Source organism: Periplaneta americana, chromosome 12 (genome assembly GCF_040183065.1).
Source record: "Periplaneta americana isolate PAMFEO1 chromosome 12, P.americana_PAMFEO1_priV1, whole genome shotgun sequence".
In the NCBI taxonomy this organism is placed as follows: Eukaryota; Metazoa; Arthropoda; class Insecta; order Blattodea; family Blattidae; genus Periplaneta; species Periplaneta americana.
The window spans coordinates 64,739,910-64,760,957 of NC_091128.1; the positions used below are offsets into that span (position 1 = coordinate 64,739,910).

Here is a 21,048-nt window from a genome sequence, read left to right on the forward strand (position 1 = left end):
TGTGCTGTCATCTAGTGTGCAAAAAGTGAACGTGAAGTAAATAATGTAGTAACGAACGAAAGGTATCGCTGAATAGAAATGAAGATCCAGTGTGTAATTCTTTCATACTTGTATCGGAACATCTGTGAATCAAATGAACGAATCATTTTAGGGAATCATTCTTACTGAACCGATTCTTCAAAATGAATCGGACTTCCCATCTCTAATCCATAACTGACTGCAATATACAGCGTGCCCCGCGCTGTATAGACAATCCCAATCGTGTCTAGCGTTCGGTAGTGAAGTTGGCTCCGGCGTGCCCGACGCCGCGTATTCAACACACATCCAGTATGAGCGACACTCCGTAGAAAATGTGATTCATAATCACAAAATCCAATCTCAATGCAGACCGCACTCTCATAACTACTGCCTTCTTTCCAATTCGTGGTTCACTCCCAAAAGACTCCACTCTAACCGGACAAACAGGTTCGTTCCGGTACGTTGCTACCTGAAGACTCTCGTATTAACCAATTCAGCGAAGCGAAGATTCCAGCAGCGTTGCCAACCTGAACACGAGCGAGTCGGCTACAAACATCCCGAAATTCAGCTACAAAAACTGAAATTAAGCTACGCTCAAAACTTGAAGAATTTGCGTATATGTTGTTCAAAGTGCTGCGTTTAACGATGATTTCATTGCCCGTTATATTAATTTAATAAAAATAATTCGAAATAGCTACGAATATTATTATTATTATTATTATTATTATTACTTAGAACTGCACGCATTGTATTCTTCGCCTGACATAATTAGGAACATTAAATCCAGACGTTTGAGATGGGCAGGGCATGTAGCACGTATGGGCGAAACCAGAAATGCATATAGAGTGTTAGTTGGGAGACCGGAGGGAAAAAGACCTTTAGGGAGGCCGATACGTAGATGGGAAGATAATATTAAAATGGATTTGAGGGAGGTGGGAGTATGATGATAGAGACTGGATTAATCTTGCACAGGATAGGTACCGCTGGAGGGCTTATGTGAGGGCGGCAATGAACCTTCGGGTTCCTTAAAAGCCATTTGTAAGTAAGTAAGTATTATTATTATTATTATTATTATTATTATTATTATTATTATTATTAATGGGTTATTAATATTAATATTTACTATAATCATTATTATTTCTTACAAACTGAAATATCAATACACAGGCCTAAGCATCAACACACTTCTATAGGTTTGGTAAAGCGTTGCTCAACCCCAATCTATAAACCATGCACCAATATAAAAAGGGAAAGTATTTATTAACTCACCTAATGAAATCTAGTTGAGCCTTCTGATAACACATACAAAATAAAGTCACAGTGTCCACGTGTTTATACATATTTGTCTACGTATTTATAGGTACATATTTACAGTCAAAATTTTGTAAACACTAACACACATTGAAGAAGCCATCATCCTCTCCTTCTCCCTGCTGTTCGTCACTTGGTCCTGCCTTAGGATATAACACTGACTTGTCATTGATCTTAGCATGCGGTGATAACAGGAGACCAATCAGTGTGTTCGTAGCAAGCTTATTACGTGGATTAATTTCTATGCGGCAGGCTTTTCTTCCTCGTGAATGATTGGCACTCACTGTCAGATGTATCAGAACTCAAGATGAAATCACAACACAGTACACTAAACTGCACACAAAAGTTACGTTTACTAAGTAGGTCCTATCTCAGCGGAACTCGACTGACTGGAAGTCAGACACATGTAAGACTGTTTTCCTTAATTTCCAGTCAACTGACGGGGAAATAAACAACAATGAAACATAAGACTCACACATTTTAAAAACTGGCCCTAACGGCCTTCCCACTCTCACTATCTATCTCACTGTCAATTTGTTGCGACATTTTGTGCAAAACACTGTCATCAGAAGACCATTCGTAAAGTACGGTATGTATGAAGATAGTTTAAATTGTACAACTTTAAAGATAGCCCTTATTCTTGAGTAATAAATAGAACCGACGATCAATGTTATGATGTTTACAATGTTTTGCACCAAGTGTCGCAACAAGTGGACAATGAGATAGATATGCGTGGGAAGAGCCAGTTTTTTAAATCTAAGAGGCTTAAGTTTCATTGTTATTTGAAGTCGGAATACGGTTATTTTTGCGGAGTAGGCGACCCCTAATAAAAACTCTGCCGTGTGCCTGGAAGTTCACAAACAGAGGAACTGTCAGGCTACTGGTTTACTTCTGTTGAGTAGGCGACCACTAATAAACCGCCTGACGGGTGTCTGCAAATTCACGAGTACAGAAATTGTCAGGTAATAGGCGCTATTCACATAATAGGAAAATAAAACTGAAAATAGCAATGCTATTCTTGCCATAAATGCGGGTCGCATTGTTCAGAATTCAGTCTGTGACACAAAGCTTCTACCGGTATGTTTTCGTAATTTTAACGAGGAAGTGAGGAAATTCTGGTGGGTATTAATATGAGAAAATAAATTTGTTGAAAGTGTTTACACATAAAAGTAGAGTATTTACAGATGGTCGCTCGATCGAATCTCAATTCGGCTACATTTTGACATTCGGCTACGACCATTCTGCTACAAGCTACATGACTAAAAATTAAGCTACGTTTAGCCGAATTCGGCCACGGTTGGCAACACTGCATTCCACTCTCAGCGGACACATCGCCCCGTTGCCATGCGTAGCCGCCTGTAGACTCGAAGTTCAGTTTTCGGATGCCACTCTCCGAATCCCGTCGTCTCCGAACAAAACTCCCTCATACAGCAAGCTCGCCACCCAGGGCAAGAAAAAATACGTTACATTTTTAAATTAGCTAATGAGAGGGCTCGTCTCAAACACAAACTTAAGATAGTTAATCTCGAACCCAGTAGACCAAGAACAAATATGCCACCTGGCAGGTATGCACACAAAACAAAATGGAAACCGCCATCTAGCGGACATGTATACGAAACAATATAGAAAGTGCCATCTAGTTGTGAGGGCATAAATCACCAATACCCTCACAACCTTCAAATCCAGAGCGATTTCCTCTGCGTATTTGTTGGCGTTCATTCAACAGTACCCCCACCCACTGTACGCTTTACCCAAAGATGTTGTAGTTATATATCTAGACACACAATTGGCGCTGGTGTCGTGTACAAATTTGAAACCTCTCGCGCAAGTTCGCGCGACGCCATGTTTGGGGAGCACGAATGATTGTTTCTATAAAGCATTCGGAATTTAGAAAATACTATTGAATATATAGGCGTTTTCTTAGTGGATTTCCTCCTTCACTGTAATATAACTAAACTTATTTACGTATTTTCTAACGTATAATATAAAATAACAAAAGTAAATCCAAATATTGTAACTAAGCATTGTTTTAAATATAAACGCCTTATATTGCTCATAAATAGACTTATTAGTTTATTTCTATTTCCTATGACCGAATACACTGAATATTTTACTTATGTTATTTTATATACGTTAGAAAATACGTAAATAATTTATTTAAATTATATTATAAACAGAGGGATGTCTGCTAAAAATGTCTATATACCCAATGGTATTTACCAAACACCTAACGCACTGTAATAATAATCCTCAGTGTTTCGAGAATCAGAGGCGATATGACTCTTCTACTGCAGACATTGATTGCAACTCCCTCATTCTTACATCATTCTCAATAACACAATATTGTCAAAATATGATTGTATTCATTGCTGGCTTAGTTGTTTAATCATTTAGAAAAATATGGTGTAATAAATCTAAAGACTCAACGAAAGAATAATAGGAGTCTTGTCATACCATCATCTGAGATTATAGAAATATGCCACTTAAGTGAAAGAGCGATTATACAGATGTTGACAGTTCAATGGCATATTACCACATCGTGTGAAAACAATGTGCTCTAGAAGTAGAACACTTGTACAATCTTTCTACACTTATAGGAACATATTTTAGAAAATGGATTCCAGATTCCTCCCGAGAATCATATTTTAAACTTGTTAAACTGACCATAAAAGTACATAAAGATCTACTGGACTAAGAACTGTCGGTCCGGAGTCGCGCTCAGTCGCGGGTTCTATTCCCGCTGATTTCCTGGTTAGGTTTCTTCTTATATCCCCAACCGTAAGGTGAATGTCAGGTAATCTATGGTGGATCCTTGGCCTCGTCTCGCCAAATATCATCTCCCTATCATCAATACCATCGATGCAAAATAATCTAGTAGTTGATACAGCGTCATTAAATAACCAAATAAAAGAAAGTACTACATAAAGAGCAGATGTTAGCACACAGCTTAAGGTAACCAGTACAACACGACTTTACATAAAAATGTTGTAAGACAATATTTAACGGAGTCAATAACAACAACAATAATAATAATAATAATAATAATAATAATAATAATAATAATAATAATAATAATAATAATAATAATGAATCAATAGGCAGGATGTTCTGTACACTATGCCTGAGTTCTATTATATGACTAATTGACTAATTCATGCATGTAACGTTTATTTCATATTACAGCTGTGATAATATAATATGCTATTGCACGGTAGGCCTACTTATATTTCTGACTAAAACATTAGGTACGTGTTTCTATTTTACAGGTGTAGGCATATATTATGTGATATGGAAGCGAATAAATGATAACTGTTCATTTCTCGTCCACATCAAAGCAAATGTGTTTACAATGTAGGCCCAATGTAACGTCTTACACAGGCAGTGTTTTGTTATAGTTAATACTAATAATTTTCTTTTCATCTGAACTATTACTACAATATGCATTTGTATTTCTGTTCGCTCTATATGTTGTCAAATAACTATACAACATATTTAGTTACGGTATCAAATTGTCACAGTTTTCTTTCGTTTCATGTCAAACTAACGGTAACTAAGGTTGATTATGTCTTTAACGTGGTCGCTTTAAATGTTAATATGATTTTTTTTCATTTATCCATTCAGATTGATTTATAAGAGACACCAAACATACATTAAACATTCAGCATTGTATAGTGCAGCCGTCTGCTAGCCGGCGCTTCTCCCAAAGCATGGCTGCGGACGCAAGCTTCAATTTGTCCCTACTCTAAATTTCTGCGCAGCGTCGGCTGTAGGGGATCGGCTTTACCAGTATTCTCAGTACGCCATTATGCGCATTACCCACTGAACTGTTCTATTGGGTCCGAAGTCTCGAAGCCTAGTCGTCACCATAGACAAATAAATGTCGTCACCCACTTACCGCTTCCACCCATCATTCCTGCCGCGGTTCCAAAGCTGGCGCTCAGACATTAAATATCCAGATAGCAAATTTGTTATATTCTAATTCAACTTGATGTAATTTTATATGACGGGTGACTTTATTACAGTTGCCCTCGACGATACAGCTTCTACGATATCCTTTTTGTTATTCTCAGTTCTTTTAATTAAGCTTACATTTCTTGTGTACTAAGGATACGTATTTTAGACCAGCAATTGATTGTGGTCACAAATATTGATTCTCGTTGCTGTGACTTTAAGGTCAAAGACTCATTTATATCTGTTTATCACATTTTATCTTTGGAGATAAAAATTACAAATGATCCACGTTTATTATCTGAAATTTTAAAATCTATATTCTCTCAAAGTTCTTTTCCTTTGGGTTTTAAACTTTCTTCGATATTACTACTTCTAAAAAAAAAAAGATCCGTATGAATAAAATTAATCAATTAATTTATATTTATAAGCCAGGTAGCGAAATTCGGTTATGAAAGCCAGCTATAACGGCTGGGGGATCATCGCGCTAACCACACGATACCTTCATTCTGGTTGGATGATCGTCCACCCCTGCTTCGGCATGTGGACGTGAGGCCAGCAGCCGGCTGGTAGGTCATGGTCCTTCATAGGCTGTCGTGCCTCGGATTGTAACGTTACTTTCAACATTTCTTTAACTATTTGACAAACAGCTGTATAAAAGAATTGCTTCTTTCGTAGGGTTAAGTAATAATTTATCGAAATACGAACACGGTGTCATTAAGGATAAATCTAAACAGTTCGCTTGCGTTGAGTGTGTTAATTTTGTGTTAAGACGTCTTGACAAAAAGCAAAATGTTTTTACTTATCGTGTGCCTTTGACTCTACTGAACATGCCTTCATTATGTGTAAATTAAATAATCTAGGAATTTGAGAGTCAGTTGCTGATTTAATATCATTCTATTTAAAAAATCGTACTTTATTGTTCAAAATAAACGAAATGTTTGCAGTGAATACCCACTGAATACCATACTGGTATGCCGAAGGGTTCCATTTTTTGTCTTGTCTCTTGTAATTTCTCTTTTTGTTAATACCTTAAACCGCATATCCATGAAGCAAGGCTCCTTGTCTCGCAGGTTTGTTCTTCCGGCACAGAGGCAAGAATGCGAATCATCGTGAGCCATTGGTTAGTGCACGACAATAAAATCACGATAACAACATCGGGTTACATGATGGCATTTTTATCACTACTTGCCACCTTCACGCTCTTTCTTCATCGTTCTATATTCAATTTTGAAGAGGAAGAATGCAGAACAACGAATATAAATTCAATTTTACGTGACACGAACTAGAATTACAAGAGATTAGTTTTAACAGTTATTTACGTTCCAAGGACTGAAGGTGAGGTTTTACGGTTGAGTTGAAGCCGGAATTGCGAAACGAATTCGTAAAACACTTTTAATTCTTGTAACGTATATTTTATTTCATATTACCCTATGTCGAAGTTCATTATTTTTAATAAATAAATATAAAGATAATGATAGCTTATTGTGTCCCATGAAGGGCAAAGGCCTCCTTAAATAAGGGAAAGCTCTATTTGTCTAACGTGATGAGCTAGTTCACGTTAGACGTGCTATTTAAGTCTAAGAACTTGAATTTCTTTAACAATGATTCTCTCACTGCCTTTCACAACTTCCTGTCTATGCACAAATGTCTCTCGAGTAGTTTCCACTTTCTTCTGTCTCTTGCCTCTCTGGACCACTGTTGACCTGCCTGTTCTCTGAAGAAGTCTGCCCATCTGCACCGAGGTCTGCCCTGAAGTCTCCTTCCTATGCGGGGGTCCCACATGGTAGCTCGGTATGAATGAACCAGAATCTTATTGGAATAATAAATAATCCTAATATAGTACTAATTCAATTTAATGATAGATTTATTATACTTGTCGCCTGGTAGCCTGGCCACGTGTCCACTCCATTTCCATTTGGATGTAATGGCTGCATGTGTGATGTCCTGTGTATCTGCCAATTGGTACAGTGTCGCATTGGGATTTTCTCCTTCAGTGATACGTCCATAATTTTGCGCATCATTTTCCTTTGACACGTTTGTAGTTTGGTCCTGTGTTTCCCTGTTAGCGACCATGTTTGGCACCCATAAAGTAGTACAGGATAAACACAAGTCTCCAGTGCCTGTATTTTAGTTTCTCTGCTTAAGGTTTTGTCAAACAGAATGAATTTAAGGGCCCAAAATGCCTTCCAGGACAGGGAGATCCTTCAATTTATTTCCTTTTCTGTTCTGTCCTTGAAAGAGATTAGTTGTCCCAGATAAGTTTATTCATCCACGTATTGAAGTGGTTGTCCATCCACTGATACTGGGATTGTTGGTCCGTTTAACATTACCTGCGTTTTTAGTATGTTAGCATTAAAATGTAAAGAAAAGGATACCCCTAAAATATGCTCAGAACGAACTGGTCTGTATGTATTGTTGAAGTTGGTGAACAAACTACGCTCATTACGGGGCTATCCATGCAGGAACAGTTGATAGAAGGAAAATCATGGAGGGAGATTTAGATGATTATTCTGAAGGGGGTAGAAATTTTGTAGAAGTTTCACAAGGACAATAGACGCAGGTATGTACGACTTCCACAATCGATAGAAGTAATATTTCATCGATTTGTGTAATAGATAACTTAACTGCACAAGAAATATAAATATGATGTAGATGTAGACTTAAATGTCATTTACTAATTTATGTATTATTCTATAGTGTTGTAGGTCAATGCTAAAATATTGCACTATGAAATGTTAAAAATTCAATATTAATCTTATTTTCGTTTGAATTCATTATGTCGCATTTGTTGTCAATAATAAAGTTTAAGTAGTCCGCCGAATTAGCTCTGTGGTAGCGTGTCTGCTTCCTGAGTTCGATCTCCGGCGGGGTCACATATTTTCATGTAAAATTTCTATCTCGGCAGTAGAAGAGATGGTGGTGCACAACTTCTAATCACTAGGTTGTACACAAATATTCCTAGATTAATTCCCAAATCTCTCCATAATGCATATGAAGATAAAGCATATGTCACTGTTGTTAGTGATTCGTACGGGTACGTTAAGCCTGGCGGGCCACTTGGTGCTATTCGAAAGGAGTAGGCTACGTGCCGGCACCGGGTTTCCCCTTCTCCCTTTCTCATGTTCATCATCACCACTCAATCCATACACTACACTTACACGAAATAAAATAATACACTCACCCTAGAACACGACATAACACTCCACAGATACACATCATGTACAGCGTGGCCCGCCGAAGTGGTGTGCAACTAGAAAATGGGTCACAGTCCTGCCATATATCCACAATATGCGGAACCCGAATCACGTAAAGTGAAGTGGCTAGGCATTACATACATACATACACACATACGTACATACGTACATACATACATACATACATACATACATACATACATACATACATACATACATACATACATACATACATACATACATACATACATACATACTGTTATTGCAAGTTATCTTGAACTTCCTGAGCGGGGAGAGGGGGGCAGAGGGAAGGAAGCGCGGAACGCGGGTGGAGCCAACTGAGTTGTTTGCGCATGCTCCACATCATAATCTCTTGTCAAGAAACATGGAACTATTTCATTCACTGCGTACCAGTAGTGTTAACATGGAGCAGCAACCACATGGTGAAATCACACCACCGCAGAGAAAAAGTAACGCTGTTATCCATAGCGGAGAAAGAGAAATTATTGAAAATATAATTAAGTGTTGCGAGGAGTAAAAATTAAACAAATATTTGCTAGAACCTTTTGATAAGGAATATGAGAGAGCGGCTAAATACTCTGGCAAAAGTATTAGTTCAGTGAAGAGAATTAAAAATAATATTTGCACATTTCAGCGAGTGCTGACGACCACTGTCTTAAAGCTTCAATGCCAATGTAAGATGTATAGAATAAAATGTTGCGTGGGTTTCCTTCCCACTGGTAAAAATGGGATATATGGGTTGTTGCAATATAAAATAAAATTCACAAGATGCAACACGTTATATACAGTCCTTTCAGCCTCAACCAATAGAAATTATGCCCACTTGTATCCAGTCTTTAAACTTCGATGTTAAAGTAAGATGTAGTCTATGGAATAAACTGTTGCTGCATGGGTTTCCTAACAGATGTTAAACTAAAGAAATGTTAGTAAATTGGAACATACGGGGTAATGCGATATAAAATAATATTTACAAAATGCAACTATTCTATACAGTCACTTTCCGTGTTATCTATAGGAACCACACCCACTTGTTGACCAGTTAGTACATGGCGGATATAGGTTCAAAAGTTTAAAAGATGGCGGCGCGATCGCCACTATATATATTCTTACTTCTAGCTCGTTGCAAGTGGTTCAACATCGATACGGCCGTTTGGCAAGCCGTCATGACGTGGCTTTAGGGAATTGACGCAGATTTCCTCTATGCCGGCATCGATGCCTTGGTCTACCGTGGGAATAAGTATATGGACAAGAGCATGGTGACTGTTGAAAAGTAGAGCGTACCAGTGCTCTACCACTGTGTATCAGTATGTCTGCCTGTGAAATAAAGTTTGTTCATCAGAGCTTTGTTACTCTACTTTCGAAGCACCCTCGTACATTGTTTCACTCACACTGTTCTGTAGCAAGATTCAAGACACCACTGGAAGCGAAGTAGTTGACATGCTTATGAACCAACAGTACCTATGCGTTTGATAGCCTGTTTCAGACTCGACTCCTACGAGACGTCCAATGGCACGCCAGCGTGCAATTCAAACGTGCGTTGAAAAATCCCCGCATGCATTTCAATGTTTATTTTTTCGACCTGCACCGATCTCGCATGCAATTCGGGAACGCCCAGAATAACTTGTGAGCTGTGATTCATGCTCAGAACAGTAGGATGTACTAAATGGGTTATAAAAAGGAACACTGTACACACCATCTTGCAAGAATGAGCTCAAGTAGAACCCCAAAAGTGTTTATAATTACACACCCAACTAACCGAAGATCTGTGGATAGACCTGCAAAACGTTGGCATGTAAATTTTATGTTGGTGTAGACCAGGGGAGATCTTCGCGAGTGAGCTATGTGACTGTGAATGGAGGAGTGGGACTCGTTGAACTCCGAAGTAAAACATTGACCACTTAGAGTGAATCGGGGGGGGGATATGACTATCGGGGGAAGATGCTTATTTCTTTGTAGTTTCACATTCTTCCAAGAAAGAACGTGACGCGCATGTCTTCATGATCACTGAGACAGTTGAATATCTGTAAAGTGAAAGCTAACTCATTTTGTCAAGTGTTCTTGTTGTAAAAAGAAGAAAAGCGACAAAACAGTTATTTTTCTGCTATAAAATAATTGCAAAAGTATGTTACAATTTTAATACATCGTTCAATTCGTAATAACTGTCAAACATTTGTAATGAATATTGTAGTAAAAGTTCCAAAGTTTGTATTGTTAATAACAAATGACCTTCTTCCACCATCTTAGGTTGCGTCACAGCACTCGGCATCTTATCCCGATACTTGGGGAAGCTGCTCAATTTTTTCGTGTTAAGATGGCAAATTGTTGCAAGGGTTTTATTATTATTTTTTTGCAGGGATTGCGTAAACATTACGTAAGGTCCTCTGATAGAAGTCAGTGGATTGAGGACAGTGTTCAACTAGCGATGGAACATAGTAGAACCGGGGATATGAACTGTTTTAGAGCATTGCAAATACAGGATTCTTTACAGTACCTTTAAACGCCGCCTAAGAAAGAATGATGCACTGGATTGAATTCATTGTGTGCAAGAAGTGATTTCTAGAGTCTTGCACACGGCAATAAAATATGTGCAATGACTGTATTGCTAAGTAAATGAGTGAGAAAATGTCAATGAGCTTCAGATTAAGTCATTTTTGTTATATACATATATCAAACCAAGTTCAGGTAAAATGCATACATCAGTAACTGTGTTAATTGTTTTTGCCATGTTACCCGACTATCGGGGAAAGATGCCTACAGTGCAGGTAAGAAGAAAACCTGTATATACAAACAAGGTAATTAATGTTTTCTGTTTTGTACCAAATTTATAGCTTGAAAATACCTTCCAGACTGGACATTTCGATATGAAATTCAAAACTAAGTGATCAGTATCTTAAATTTTCAATCAAAGAAAAAGTGAGGCACCTTCACCCGATCCACTCTACCTCTATAGTCTATACAACTGTTAGTCTATGTTCCCTCTATATCTGTATCACTGCTCCAATCGTTTATGACAGTACTTCTCGTCCCATATATAGAGTGATTCAGGACCTCTGCAACACAATCTGCGGATCGATAGATCTTGCAATGAGGATCGTTTTTTGTAAAACAACCCATGTCCTGCTGTGCCTCGTTTAGGAAATAAGCGACATCGAAACAAAGACAGGTTTTAGTGACATTAACAATTATGAAATGAATTATTTTTCAAGTATGTTTACTGACAAGTTACAAAGGTTCGAAGTGTCTACCCTGAACCTGATTACATTCATTACGCCGTCGTAGAAATGGTTATCAGTCTGTGTCGAATTTGATCAAAAGCAGCCAATACTTGCATAGTCGGTTCCTCTCTGGCGTCAATTCGAGTGGTGTATTACTTCACATGTGCCAAAAATCAGATTAAGGACGTGAAGTTGAGTGATCACGCTGGCCACGCAACAGGTCCGGTTCTCCCTGTCCATTGCTCCCCGCAGATGTTGTTCAGATATGTTCGTACAACCAGGTTGAAGTGCGTTGGGACGTTATATTGAATCACATGTCCCCTCACATCGTGAAGGGTACATCCTCCATGAGCAGGGGAGGAGTGTTCCGAAGAGCGTTCCATTGAAACGGGGCAGCAAAATGACAGGACACTTATAACCTATCCACAAGGATATTTGAAAAAATAAATGAATAATTCATTTCTTAATTAACAGTAAATGTCACTAAAACCTGTCTTTGATTTTCGATGTCGCGTAGCTCCTAAACGAGACATTGGAGAACATGGGTTGTTTTACGAAAAATGATCCTCATTGAGAGATCGATCGATCTCCAGAGTTTGTTGTAGAGTTCCTGATTCACTTTGTGTTACTCTATTTTTGCTTTTCAGTTTTGATACTATCAGAGGAATTAAAAAAATTGCAGTAACAAAATAGCACATGAATTTACACAAAACACTACGCTGACTATAACAAACGGGTTTCAATTTTTACGCAAGCCCACACTACTTACTATCACACGATAGATAATATTCTTATCCAATCCGTGGAGCGAATAAGTCATGAGGTAGGCCTATCAAGACAGATTAACCAGCTGCTGACCTTACGTTCACATGCCTCAACAGAGGTGAACGATCATTTAACCAGTACAGGGGTAATGTGTGGTCAACACGATGATCCACCAGCTGTTATAGCTGGTTTTGGAAACCGGATTTCGCTATCTATCTTAGCTCCTCAAATTTAGCACAATGCTGTGTGGGCACCGGTCCCATACAGTGGACAAATTTCATGAGAAAATGCCTTCCCCATGAGGACTCGAATCAGTGCGCATTCCGTAACTGAGTCCAGGCATGATATCTTAAACTAGGACGCTACGGCGCGGAACTATTATTCTTATAATACACTACCCGCTCTCGTATTAATTTATTACACGAATTAGAATGAAGTTCACTGTACGTAGAGGCCTATAATTTGGGTAATGTACAATGAAAGGCTGTTCACTAATGTTGGTTACTGGACTTTCAGCAAAACTAACAAGTTTGAGATGTTTCATTTTAAGGCAACTACAAAAGGTTGGATAAAAAGTAATGGCAACAGTTCGATAATTCTGACATGGCTTTATTCACAGGGGTACAACATTAACGTACCTTCAATATAGTCACCCTCCTTATTTATCACCTTTCGCCAAATGTTTGGAAGGCATCGTACACCATCAGCGCGTCTATGTTTGTTGATGTTCCGTATTGACTGCTCTATAGTACGAATAAGTTCATCTCTGGTATTGTACCGGGTCCCTCACAATGGTTCTTTCACTTTGGCGAAGAGATCGTAATCGTATGGACTCATATCGGGTGACTACGGTAGCTGTTCCAGAATCTTCCATTGCCAGCGGCGCCACAGGTCGTTCACAGCAGCAGCGGTGTGACTCCTTGCATTGTCATGAAGAATGATGGGGTTCTGTACCACCAAGTGTCATCGTTTTCTCCTGAGCGCTGGACGAAGGTGGTGGTGCTTCACACAGTCCCTGAAAACATTCTTGTGCATTACGACCTCGTGCCACATCAATTTTGATGCAGCAATGTTGCTCTAGTTTTGTAAACATGATCTTAGGGCACTCGCACTGTCCCTATGAAAGTCAACGTTCTACACACTGCAGTAGATAGATAGAGCACTGTCGCCGCTGGCTGCACTAACTCATCTAACAGTCCTTGTTCATGTCCACACAGCTGGCAGCTCTCGAACTCACCATCGTCATGTAACAGCAGTGTTGCCATAACTTTGTATCCAGCCCTTGTAGTAACTAAATTACATTGAGTTAAATGTTTTGGTGATGAATATTATCTTCTTCACCCGTCCAAGTGAAAGGTGTGGTTCCAAGTTTGAATGTTAAAAGTGTTCAGAGTGTAAGACTGCAACAGGTCTTAGGATCTAAGATTTATCAGGAAGATGATGATTAATATTATTATTATTCACATTATCATAATTAAATGTCAGTAGGAAAATAAATAATCGCTAATTTTACGAGTTTTTAAAATATTCGTAATATTTTGTTTATTCAAATATGTTTAATTTGATGCGAAATTGCATGGAATTAGAACTGGCTACTAGTGTGTTCAATAGGCCTATAATTAGGTGTAAGATTCAAAGATGTCTATGATCGGCTTGTTGACCAGTGTGGCGATATATTTGTGAGTGACGAAATCTTGATGGCTGAAGCCGCTGTAAGGCACTTTGAACAGTTTGATCACGTTGGGTAGTTTCTTGTACAGCTTTTTGACATCCTGAAAGAGAGTAGCAACTAGATTTTAGAATACTGGCTTATATCTTTAAGACAGTATACTGTTTTTTTTTAATTTCATTCTTTCCCCTCTCTTTTCAACATCCCCTTCATTCCACTTACACATCACTGCTGGTAGAAGATGGAGATTTATTTGCTGGTAAACTGGAATCTCATAAAAGCTGGCCTTTTTGGCCTAATTTAGTATTTATTTGTTTAACCTGGTAGACAAGTGGTCATCAGGCCTTTTCTTCCCCTCTAACAGGAGATTACAATGGATACAATTAAAATTAGAATTACAATTACAATAGTAATTGCAGTGGAATATAAGCGCTGACATGTTACCTGATAAATACAGACTGGACAATTACTGAAGCTAAGAACAAAGAAATAAATATTTTACTGAAATAAAAATTAAACATATTCGTAGATTAATACCGTGCGATCAGTTATGCTTTCCTCCGCGGCGTGGAGATTTTCCAATGCGCGAGCCCCCCTCTCGTTTGCCGCACACTGGAGGGAGTAGCAAGCCTGCGTGCTTACTAGACCTTGCTGACTGTCGCAGTCGTAGCGCAGCTGTTCCCGGGTGTGTGTTGTGTTGTTCGCTTCTTAATTCGACAGTATACATGAAATGTATTATGTCTCGTGAATTTACGGCACAGCGTGTATTTATTTACCTTTCATACGTGTTAACTCGGTCAGCTCCTGAAGTTCGAAGAAAGATTCCCGGGTGTAGATGCACCAGATCGTAAAGCAGTCCATAATCTTTATAATAAATTTCAGGAAACCGGAAGTGTCCAGTCTAAGAAACCAAAAAAGAAAAAAAAAGAAGAAAAAGAAAAATCAGCATACCGGTAGTGTTCTCACCGAAGATAGATCACATGACATTCGTAATCGTTTAGAAAATTCTCCTAGAAAATTTCTTCCTCTTCTTATGCAAAAAGTGGGAATTTCATATGAAACTGTGCAAAAGCTACAGTACTAAATTATTGCACTTCAAGCCGTATAAAATAGCTGTGGAACATACTCTTCAGCCAGGTGACCCCGCACGCAAGAGCACATTTTGTGAGTGGATTTTGGAAAATGTGTACAATGGACAAATAGACATTTAATATTCTTCTCGCACGAGGCCTGGTTCCTGGTTATGTTTGTACTCAAAGTAATCGTTATTGGAGTACTATAAATCTGACTTCGTACATGAAATTCCCTCTATGATGACAAAGTCGGTATGTAGTGCGCCATCAGTGGTGAAAGAATCATAGGATTATTATTATTATTATTATTATTATTATTATTATTATTATTATTATTATTATTATTTAGAATACAGTTGATTCTGTTACTTATGTGAATACCATACTAACCTAGTTTTCAGAGAATTAACCGACAGAAAGCATGACCATGCATTTTTTCAACAGGACTCTGCCAATGCTCATATTTCCATTAGAGAAATTCACAATGTGTTTCCACAAGAGAGAGTTATTAGTAGAGATTTGTGCCCTCCTCGGTCCCCCGATTTAACAGCCTGCGATTATTATCTCTAGGGTAAATTAAAAATGCCGCGTACAAGACGAACCGCAAGCGCTCTGACCACTGAGCTACGCTGAATTCAATTCACAGCACCGGAACGAATTCTCCTCCTTCAATGTTTTCCTTTGTGGCCTGACTCCATGTTAGGCATATATATGTTGACGTATATGTCCAATGCCAACTGCCATTATACTAGGAGCGCACTCAGCCATTAAGGGAAACACTGAAGGGGGAGAATTCGATCCGGTGTTGTGGATTGAATTCGGCGTAGCTCAGTGGTCATAGCGCTTGGTACGTAGAACCAAGGACCCGGGCTCGATCCCCGGCGCCGGAGCGAATTTTTCTCCTCACATATTAATTGTCAATATTACAGATATTATTCTGTCTGACAAATTAATAAATCTATAATATTCTCATAGCTAGCAGTACGTATGTTTGTGCAGATTACTGTGCACTTAACTGCGGAATCCCGGCCAAATAAGTCACTCAGCTGAGAGTGCGCTCCTAGTATATTGGCAGTTGACATTGGACATATACGTCAACATATATGCCTAACATGAAGTCAGGCCATTAAGGGAAACATTGAAGGAGGAGAATTCGATCCGGTGCTGTGGATTGAATTCGGCGTAGCTCAGAGGTCAGAGCTCTTGGTACGTAGAACCAAGGACCCGGGTTCGATCCCCGGCGCCGGAGCGAATTTTTCTCCTCAAATATTAATTCTCTTAAATTTGTTTCTGTATGGTTGTGTGGTGGGTTTGTTTTATTGTTTTGTCCTGACGCTAATCACCGAGACCCGGCTAACTGGCTAACGGGCTAACGAGCGACGTAAATTTGTTTGTGTATTGCTGTATGGTTGATTTGTTTTATTATTCTACCCTCCCGCATCACCGAGACCCGGATAACTGGATAACCGGCTAACGAGTGGCGCGCTCGCCCAAAGACAAAACACTCCGGCGGAAAGCAAAACTGATCGCACTGTCTTACAGAGGTATGCAATTATTTGAGACTGAAATATTTTAAGCTAGAACAAGAGAACTGTTTACAAGAAACCAGAGCTGAACGAGTATGAATAACTGCGCAAGTAGCTACCAATTAATTTTGTATTTGAATTGCATTTCATTTCGACAGTCCTTGATTCTATAGCAGGTAGCGAATTCATAGAGCCACAATGTTCCCGAGCTCAAAGTAGGCACCTATTTCTCTTCATTGTAACGGAGTTACACCTGCGCGGCATTTTGTCCATTTCATGCCAACAATGTGTCGATGCACAGAATTGCCAACTCACCAGGTAGCCTATACCAACAGCAAATGAACACAAGGTATGCAAAAGTGTCGCTTTCTAGCGGCACATTTGTGACAACATTGGCTGTAACGCACCAGAAATTGTTTTTATTGCCAAGCATATAAACATGTCCTAGAATTATCCCTGGCGGTAAAGTGTTCGAGTGATCAGTTAATTATGAAAGACCCCTGCACATAAATTTTTTCTGAGTTTCTGTTACTGCTCAAGTGCCTAGTGAGTTTGTGTTTGATTGCATTTGACTTCGACAATCCCGATTATTTACTAATAATTGCAGTTAGCGAATTCACTGTGGCTGAATTTGAGCCACAGTGTTCTCGATCTCAAACCAGGCAGCAATTTTCCTTTTATATAGGCCTAGCAGAACTAACGCCTGCACGGAGTTTTCTCCGTCTATTCCACGCCAACAATGTATCAACGTACAGGATGCCAACACACCAGGTATACCAAAAACAAATGAAGGGTCCAGGGGAAAAACGTGCTAAGTCCAATTTTATAAATTTTTTGTTTTGGATGCCATGTAATACCTCAGGCAATAGAGATTTCAGTGGTTTAATTGTACAGAGTAAAAACTTGATTAAGACAGAAATATTTGAAAAATGATAACTCAGAGACAATAGAATGTAATGGACCTTGAAACTTTAAACTTGCTCTCCTGTAAAAACAGTAAAATGTGACTTAGCATGTTCTTCCCCTGGACCCTTCAAATGCTTTCTAACAGGCACATTTCTGACTAGATTGGCTGTACAGATGCCTCAAACTAGCAAGCTGTCTCGTTCGCGCAGGCGCATAGAGCACTTCTCCCCTACCACTGTCCGCCTACTGCTGTGCACTGTGGACTAGAACGGTACAGCTCAGTTATAATAACAGTTGAGAAGGCTGCATAGGTAGGGTACATTTTGAATACATTGTCAAGCGGTCAACTTTTCAGATAATATGACTATACCTGGGTATTGGAGCCTAAGTGGGCCCCCTCCGTTAGCTCTACTACTTCCCCTCTCCAGGCAGCTTCCTAGTTTGAGGCATCTGTACGACACCAGAAAATTTTTTTTTGGCAACGATACAACATGTTCTAGAATCACCCCTGTCGGTGAAACGTACGAGTAATCAGTTACTTATGAGGCCCTGTATATCAATTTTTTTCTTGATATTTAATTTTTCTAATTCTTTTAAAATTGTAACAGAAATATACAAATATTAATAATTATTAATTTTATCACAATGGCAAATAAAAAAATTAATAAAAATTGCAATAAAATATTTAAGTAATGCAATAAAAATTAGGTTATCCATCACTGATTTAAACTTAATTCGCGTTTATACCTAGTGGTGCTGACTTCTATTCCAATGTTTATTCTCATGGCGACCAAGCTATATAATGGAGAGGAAATTAATAATGAAATCGTTCTGAAGCGTGTACATCAAGGAATCTAGAGTCTACTAGAGGAAAAGTAGGAGAAGGAGAAGGAAACAATGATAATAGTGATGACTTTGGTGGTAATATGAATCGTGACAGTGCTATGAATGATTCTCAAATCCCAGTTCCAACTCTGAAGTGTTAAGTGCTATCAGTGTATGCAAACATTTCATGGAGAAAATAGTAATAGTGAAGCTGTTTTAATAAGTTTGATTAATTTGCAGAGGGAAATGTCATTCTCAAAGCAGAGAGTGTAAAAGAGAGAAAAATATTTGATAGCAATAAAACGAAAACAAATTCTCTCTGAGTTCAACTATTTATTTTCTTTAGTGACACTTTAAAAATACATTTTTCATAAAGTACTGTTTAAAGAAATTTTGTAGACAAGAAGTATCAGATTGAAAAGGAAAGGTGACTTGTAGTGTCAGAATTGTGAATGTAAGTTGAAAATTTTCATTAAAGTTTACATTTTTTGCAAGTTCTTAGTAAGAAAAATGTAAAAACGCACAACTTAATTACACGTAATTCTGATCTCCACAGCAAATAGACAAAAATTGTTCCCCCGAATTACGTATAAACAAGTTTCTACTATAGTTCTAAGCCCAATTGTGTGTCGAAATGTAACATATGCGACGCTGTTCAATGGTTAGGCCGGCCAATTCCATAACGTTCAATAATGATATGTGATAAATAACAGCCTACTTACTGAACACAGTAGTTATACTCACTATTACATCGCCGAATTTATCGCCATCTGCGTAAAACAGAGCAACAGGTATTTTTACTTCACTGATATTGTAGCTGGGTGGATGGATACTGTGATAGCGAATAAGATTATCAATTAAGCCGTAGTCGTATTGACAGAAACGCCCTGAAAAATATGAACAAATAATGTTACATTCGCTGTCTACGCAAAACAGAATTACAGAAACACTGATTTTACAGGACTGCAGTTGAGTGAGTGTGTAATACTGTATGTCAGGGTTGGGCAGAATTATGCACTCTGTGCTTGCACGGTGTACTACGAGAGAAGTGTGCTTATAGAGTGCACGAAAACCGGTTTATTCAAGTTGCGGTACGCACTGTATGTCTCAAAAGAAAATGTTATTCTTTCTACCAAACTAAATAAGAACTCAAAGTAATGAAACACTTCCTTAAACACAAAACAAAACATGTCTGTTGCACATCAATTCATATTACTCAATTTCTCAGGATTTGGAGAAACTATATTAGCACAAGCTATGTGAAGAACTGCCGTTAAAAGCCCATCATTTCTTGTTTGAGATTTGTTTATTTGCGTAATAGAAAATAACTGTTCACATCTATAAGTGGAACCAAATAAATACAAAACTTTCTCACACAGCTTATGCAGATTGGGAAAGCGTCCTCTTGGGAATCCGTCATAAAACTGCATAAGACTCGACCTTGAATCATATTTCGCTCGCATCTCTCGATCACATCGCAGGTCAATCAATTCACACTATAATGAAGGGGGGGGGGCGTTATCAATAATCAGTTGGAATCGGAACATGTAGCAAAAATACGCAAATCCATTTCCAGGCAATCTAAATTGTGGAACCTTGATGTAAATTCCTCTAATATACCGGATAGAATAAATGCGTACATTTCGAAATTTTCATTGTTCAAAATTCTATGCTCTTAGATGAGAATGGGAAATGATATATTTCGCCCTTTTGCATTTGACGTATCCATAACAGCAATTTCTCCTTAAAAGCTGCAATTCTATTACTAAATTGTGTATTAAGAATTTCTTTTCCCTGAAGTCCTAAATTTAGCTCCTTTAAAAGCTGTGTAAGATCTGTTACAGCTGCTGGCACACTACAGCGCTCGCACTTGGAATTCCCCGTGCGCACGGAGGGCAAATGCACTCAAACGCCCATCGCTGCTGTATGTAATAGAAAAGCATCTGAAATACGCAAGATGGCCGCGATGATTCGGAGGGTGCTGTACTCACTCCTGCTATATATAATTGTAAGCGTTGCAAGACTAAGTCTGTGAATGTTTCAACTTGTGTGAAATGTAATATCCATTTTCATAAAAGCTCTGCTAAGTGGTAATAATATAGTGTTGTGAAAGTAAAAGTAAAAGTGATGACGTAAGTATTCCAGGTTTGGAAGGAAGTGAGATCAGTGGCATCGAAAAGACATTCTTTGATCTTTATCGTCAATTAGTGATAGACATAATAACTTATGGCAGATATTCGTATTTTTAAGTACGTTATTCAATTAAAGGACATAGCATTAGTGAATAGAAAGCAAGAATTGATAATTTAACGCAAGATAAGAATTCTATTAGTGTTTCACTTGAAATCTAACATACAACTACCAAAAGAAACCGGTGTGTTGAAACAAAAATGTTCACAGCAGCGAAATTAAACTTAATAGTTCAATTAAAGAAAAAAGTACTGACAGCGATACAAAATTAGATGCATTGAATGAAACTTCTCCAGCAATTACGTACAACAATGTAGTGAAATCGTCATGTAGTAGGCCTACTGTTAATAATGAGGAAATGAGTAATAACTTATTCAAGTTCAA

The 21,048-nt window shown here is 38.4% G+C and overlaps 1 protein-coding gene across 1 annotated transcript in view; it reads right to left on the reverse strand.

Moving 5' to 3' along the window:
* Window positions 1-13,061: 13,061 nt before the first annotated feature.
* LOC138710041 (lipase 3-like) overlaps window positions 13,062-21,048 on the reverse strand; it is a 48,092-nt gene continuing 40,105 nt past the window's right edge. Inside the window, exons 7-8 of the mRNA XM_069840693.1 lie at window positions 19,219-19,361; window positions 13,062-14,247 (exon numbers count right to left, since the gene is read on the reverse strand). Of these exons, the coding sequence (XP_069696794.1) occupies window positions 14,095-14,247; window positions 19,219-19,361 (296 nt within the window). The 3' untranslated portion in view covers window positions 13,062-14,094. The remainder of the gene's footprint in view (window positions 14,248-19,218; window positions 19,362-21,048) is intronic.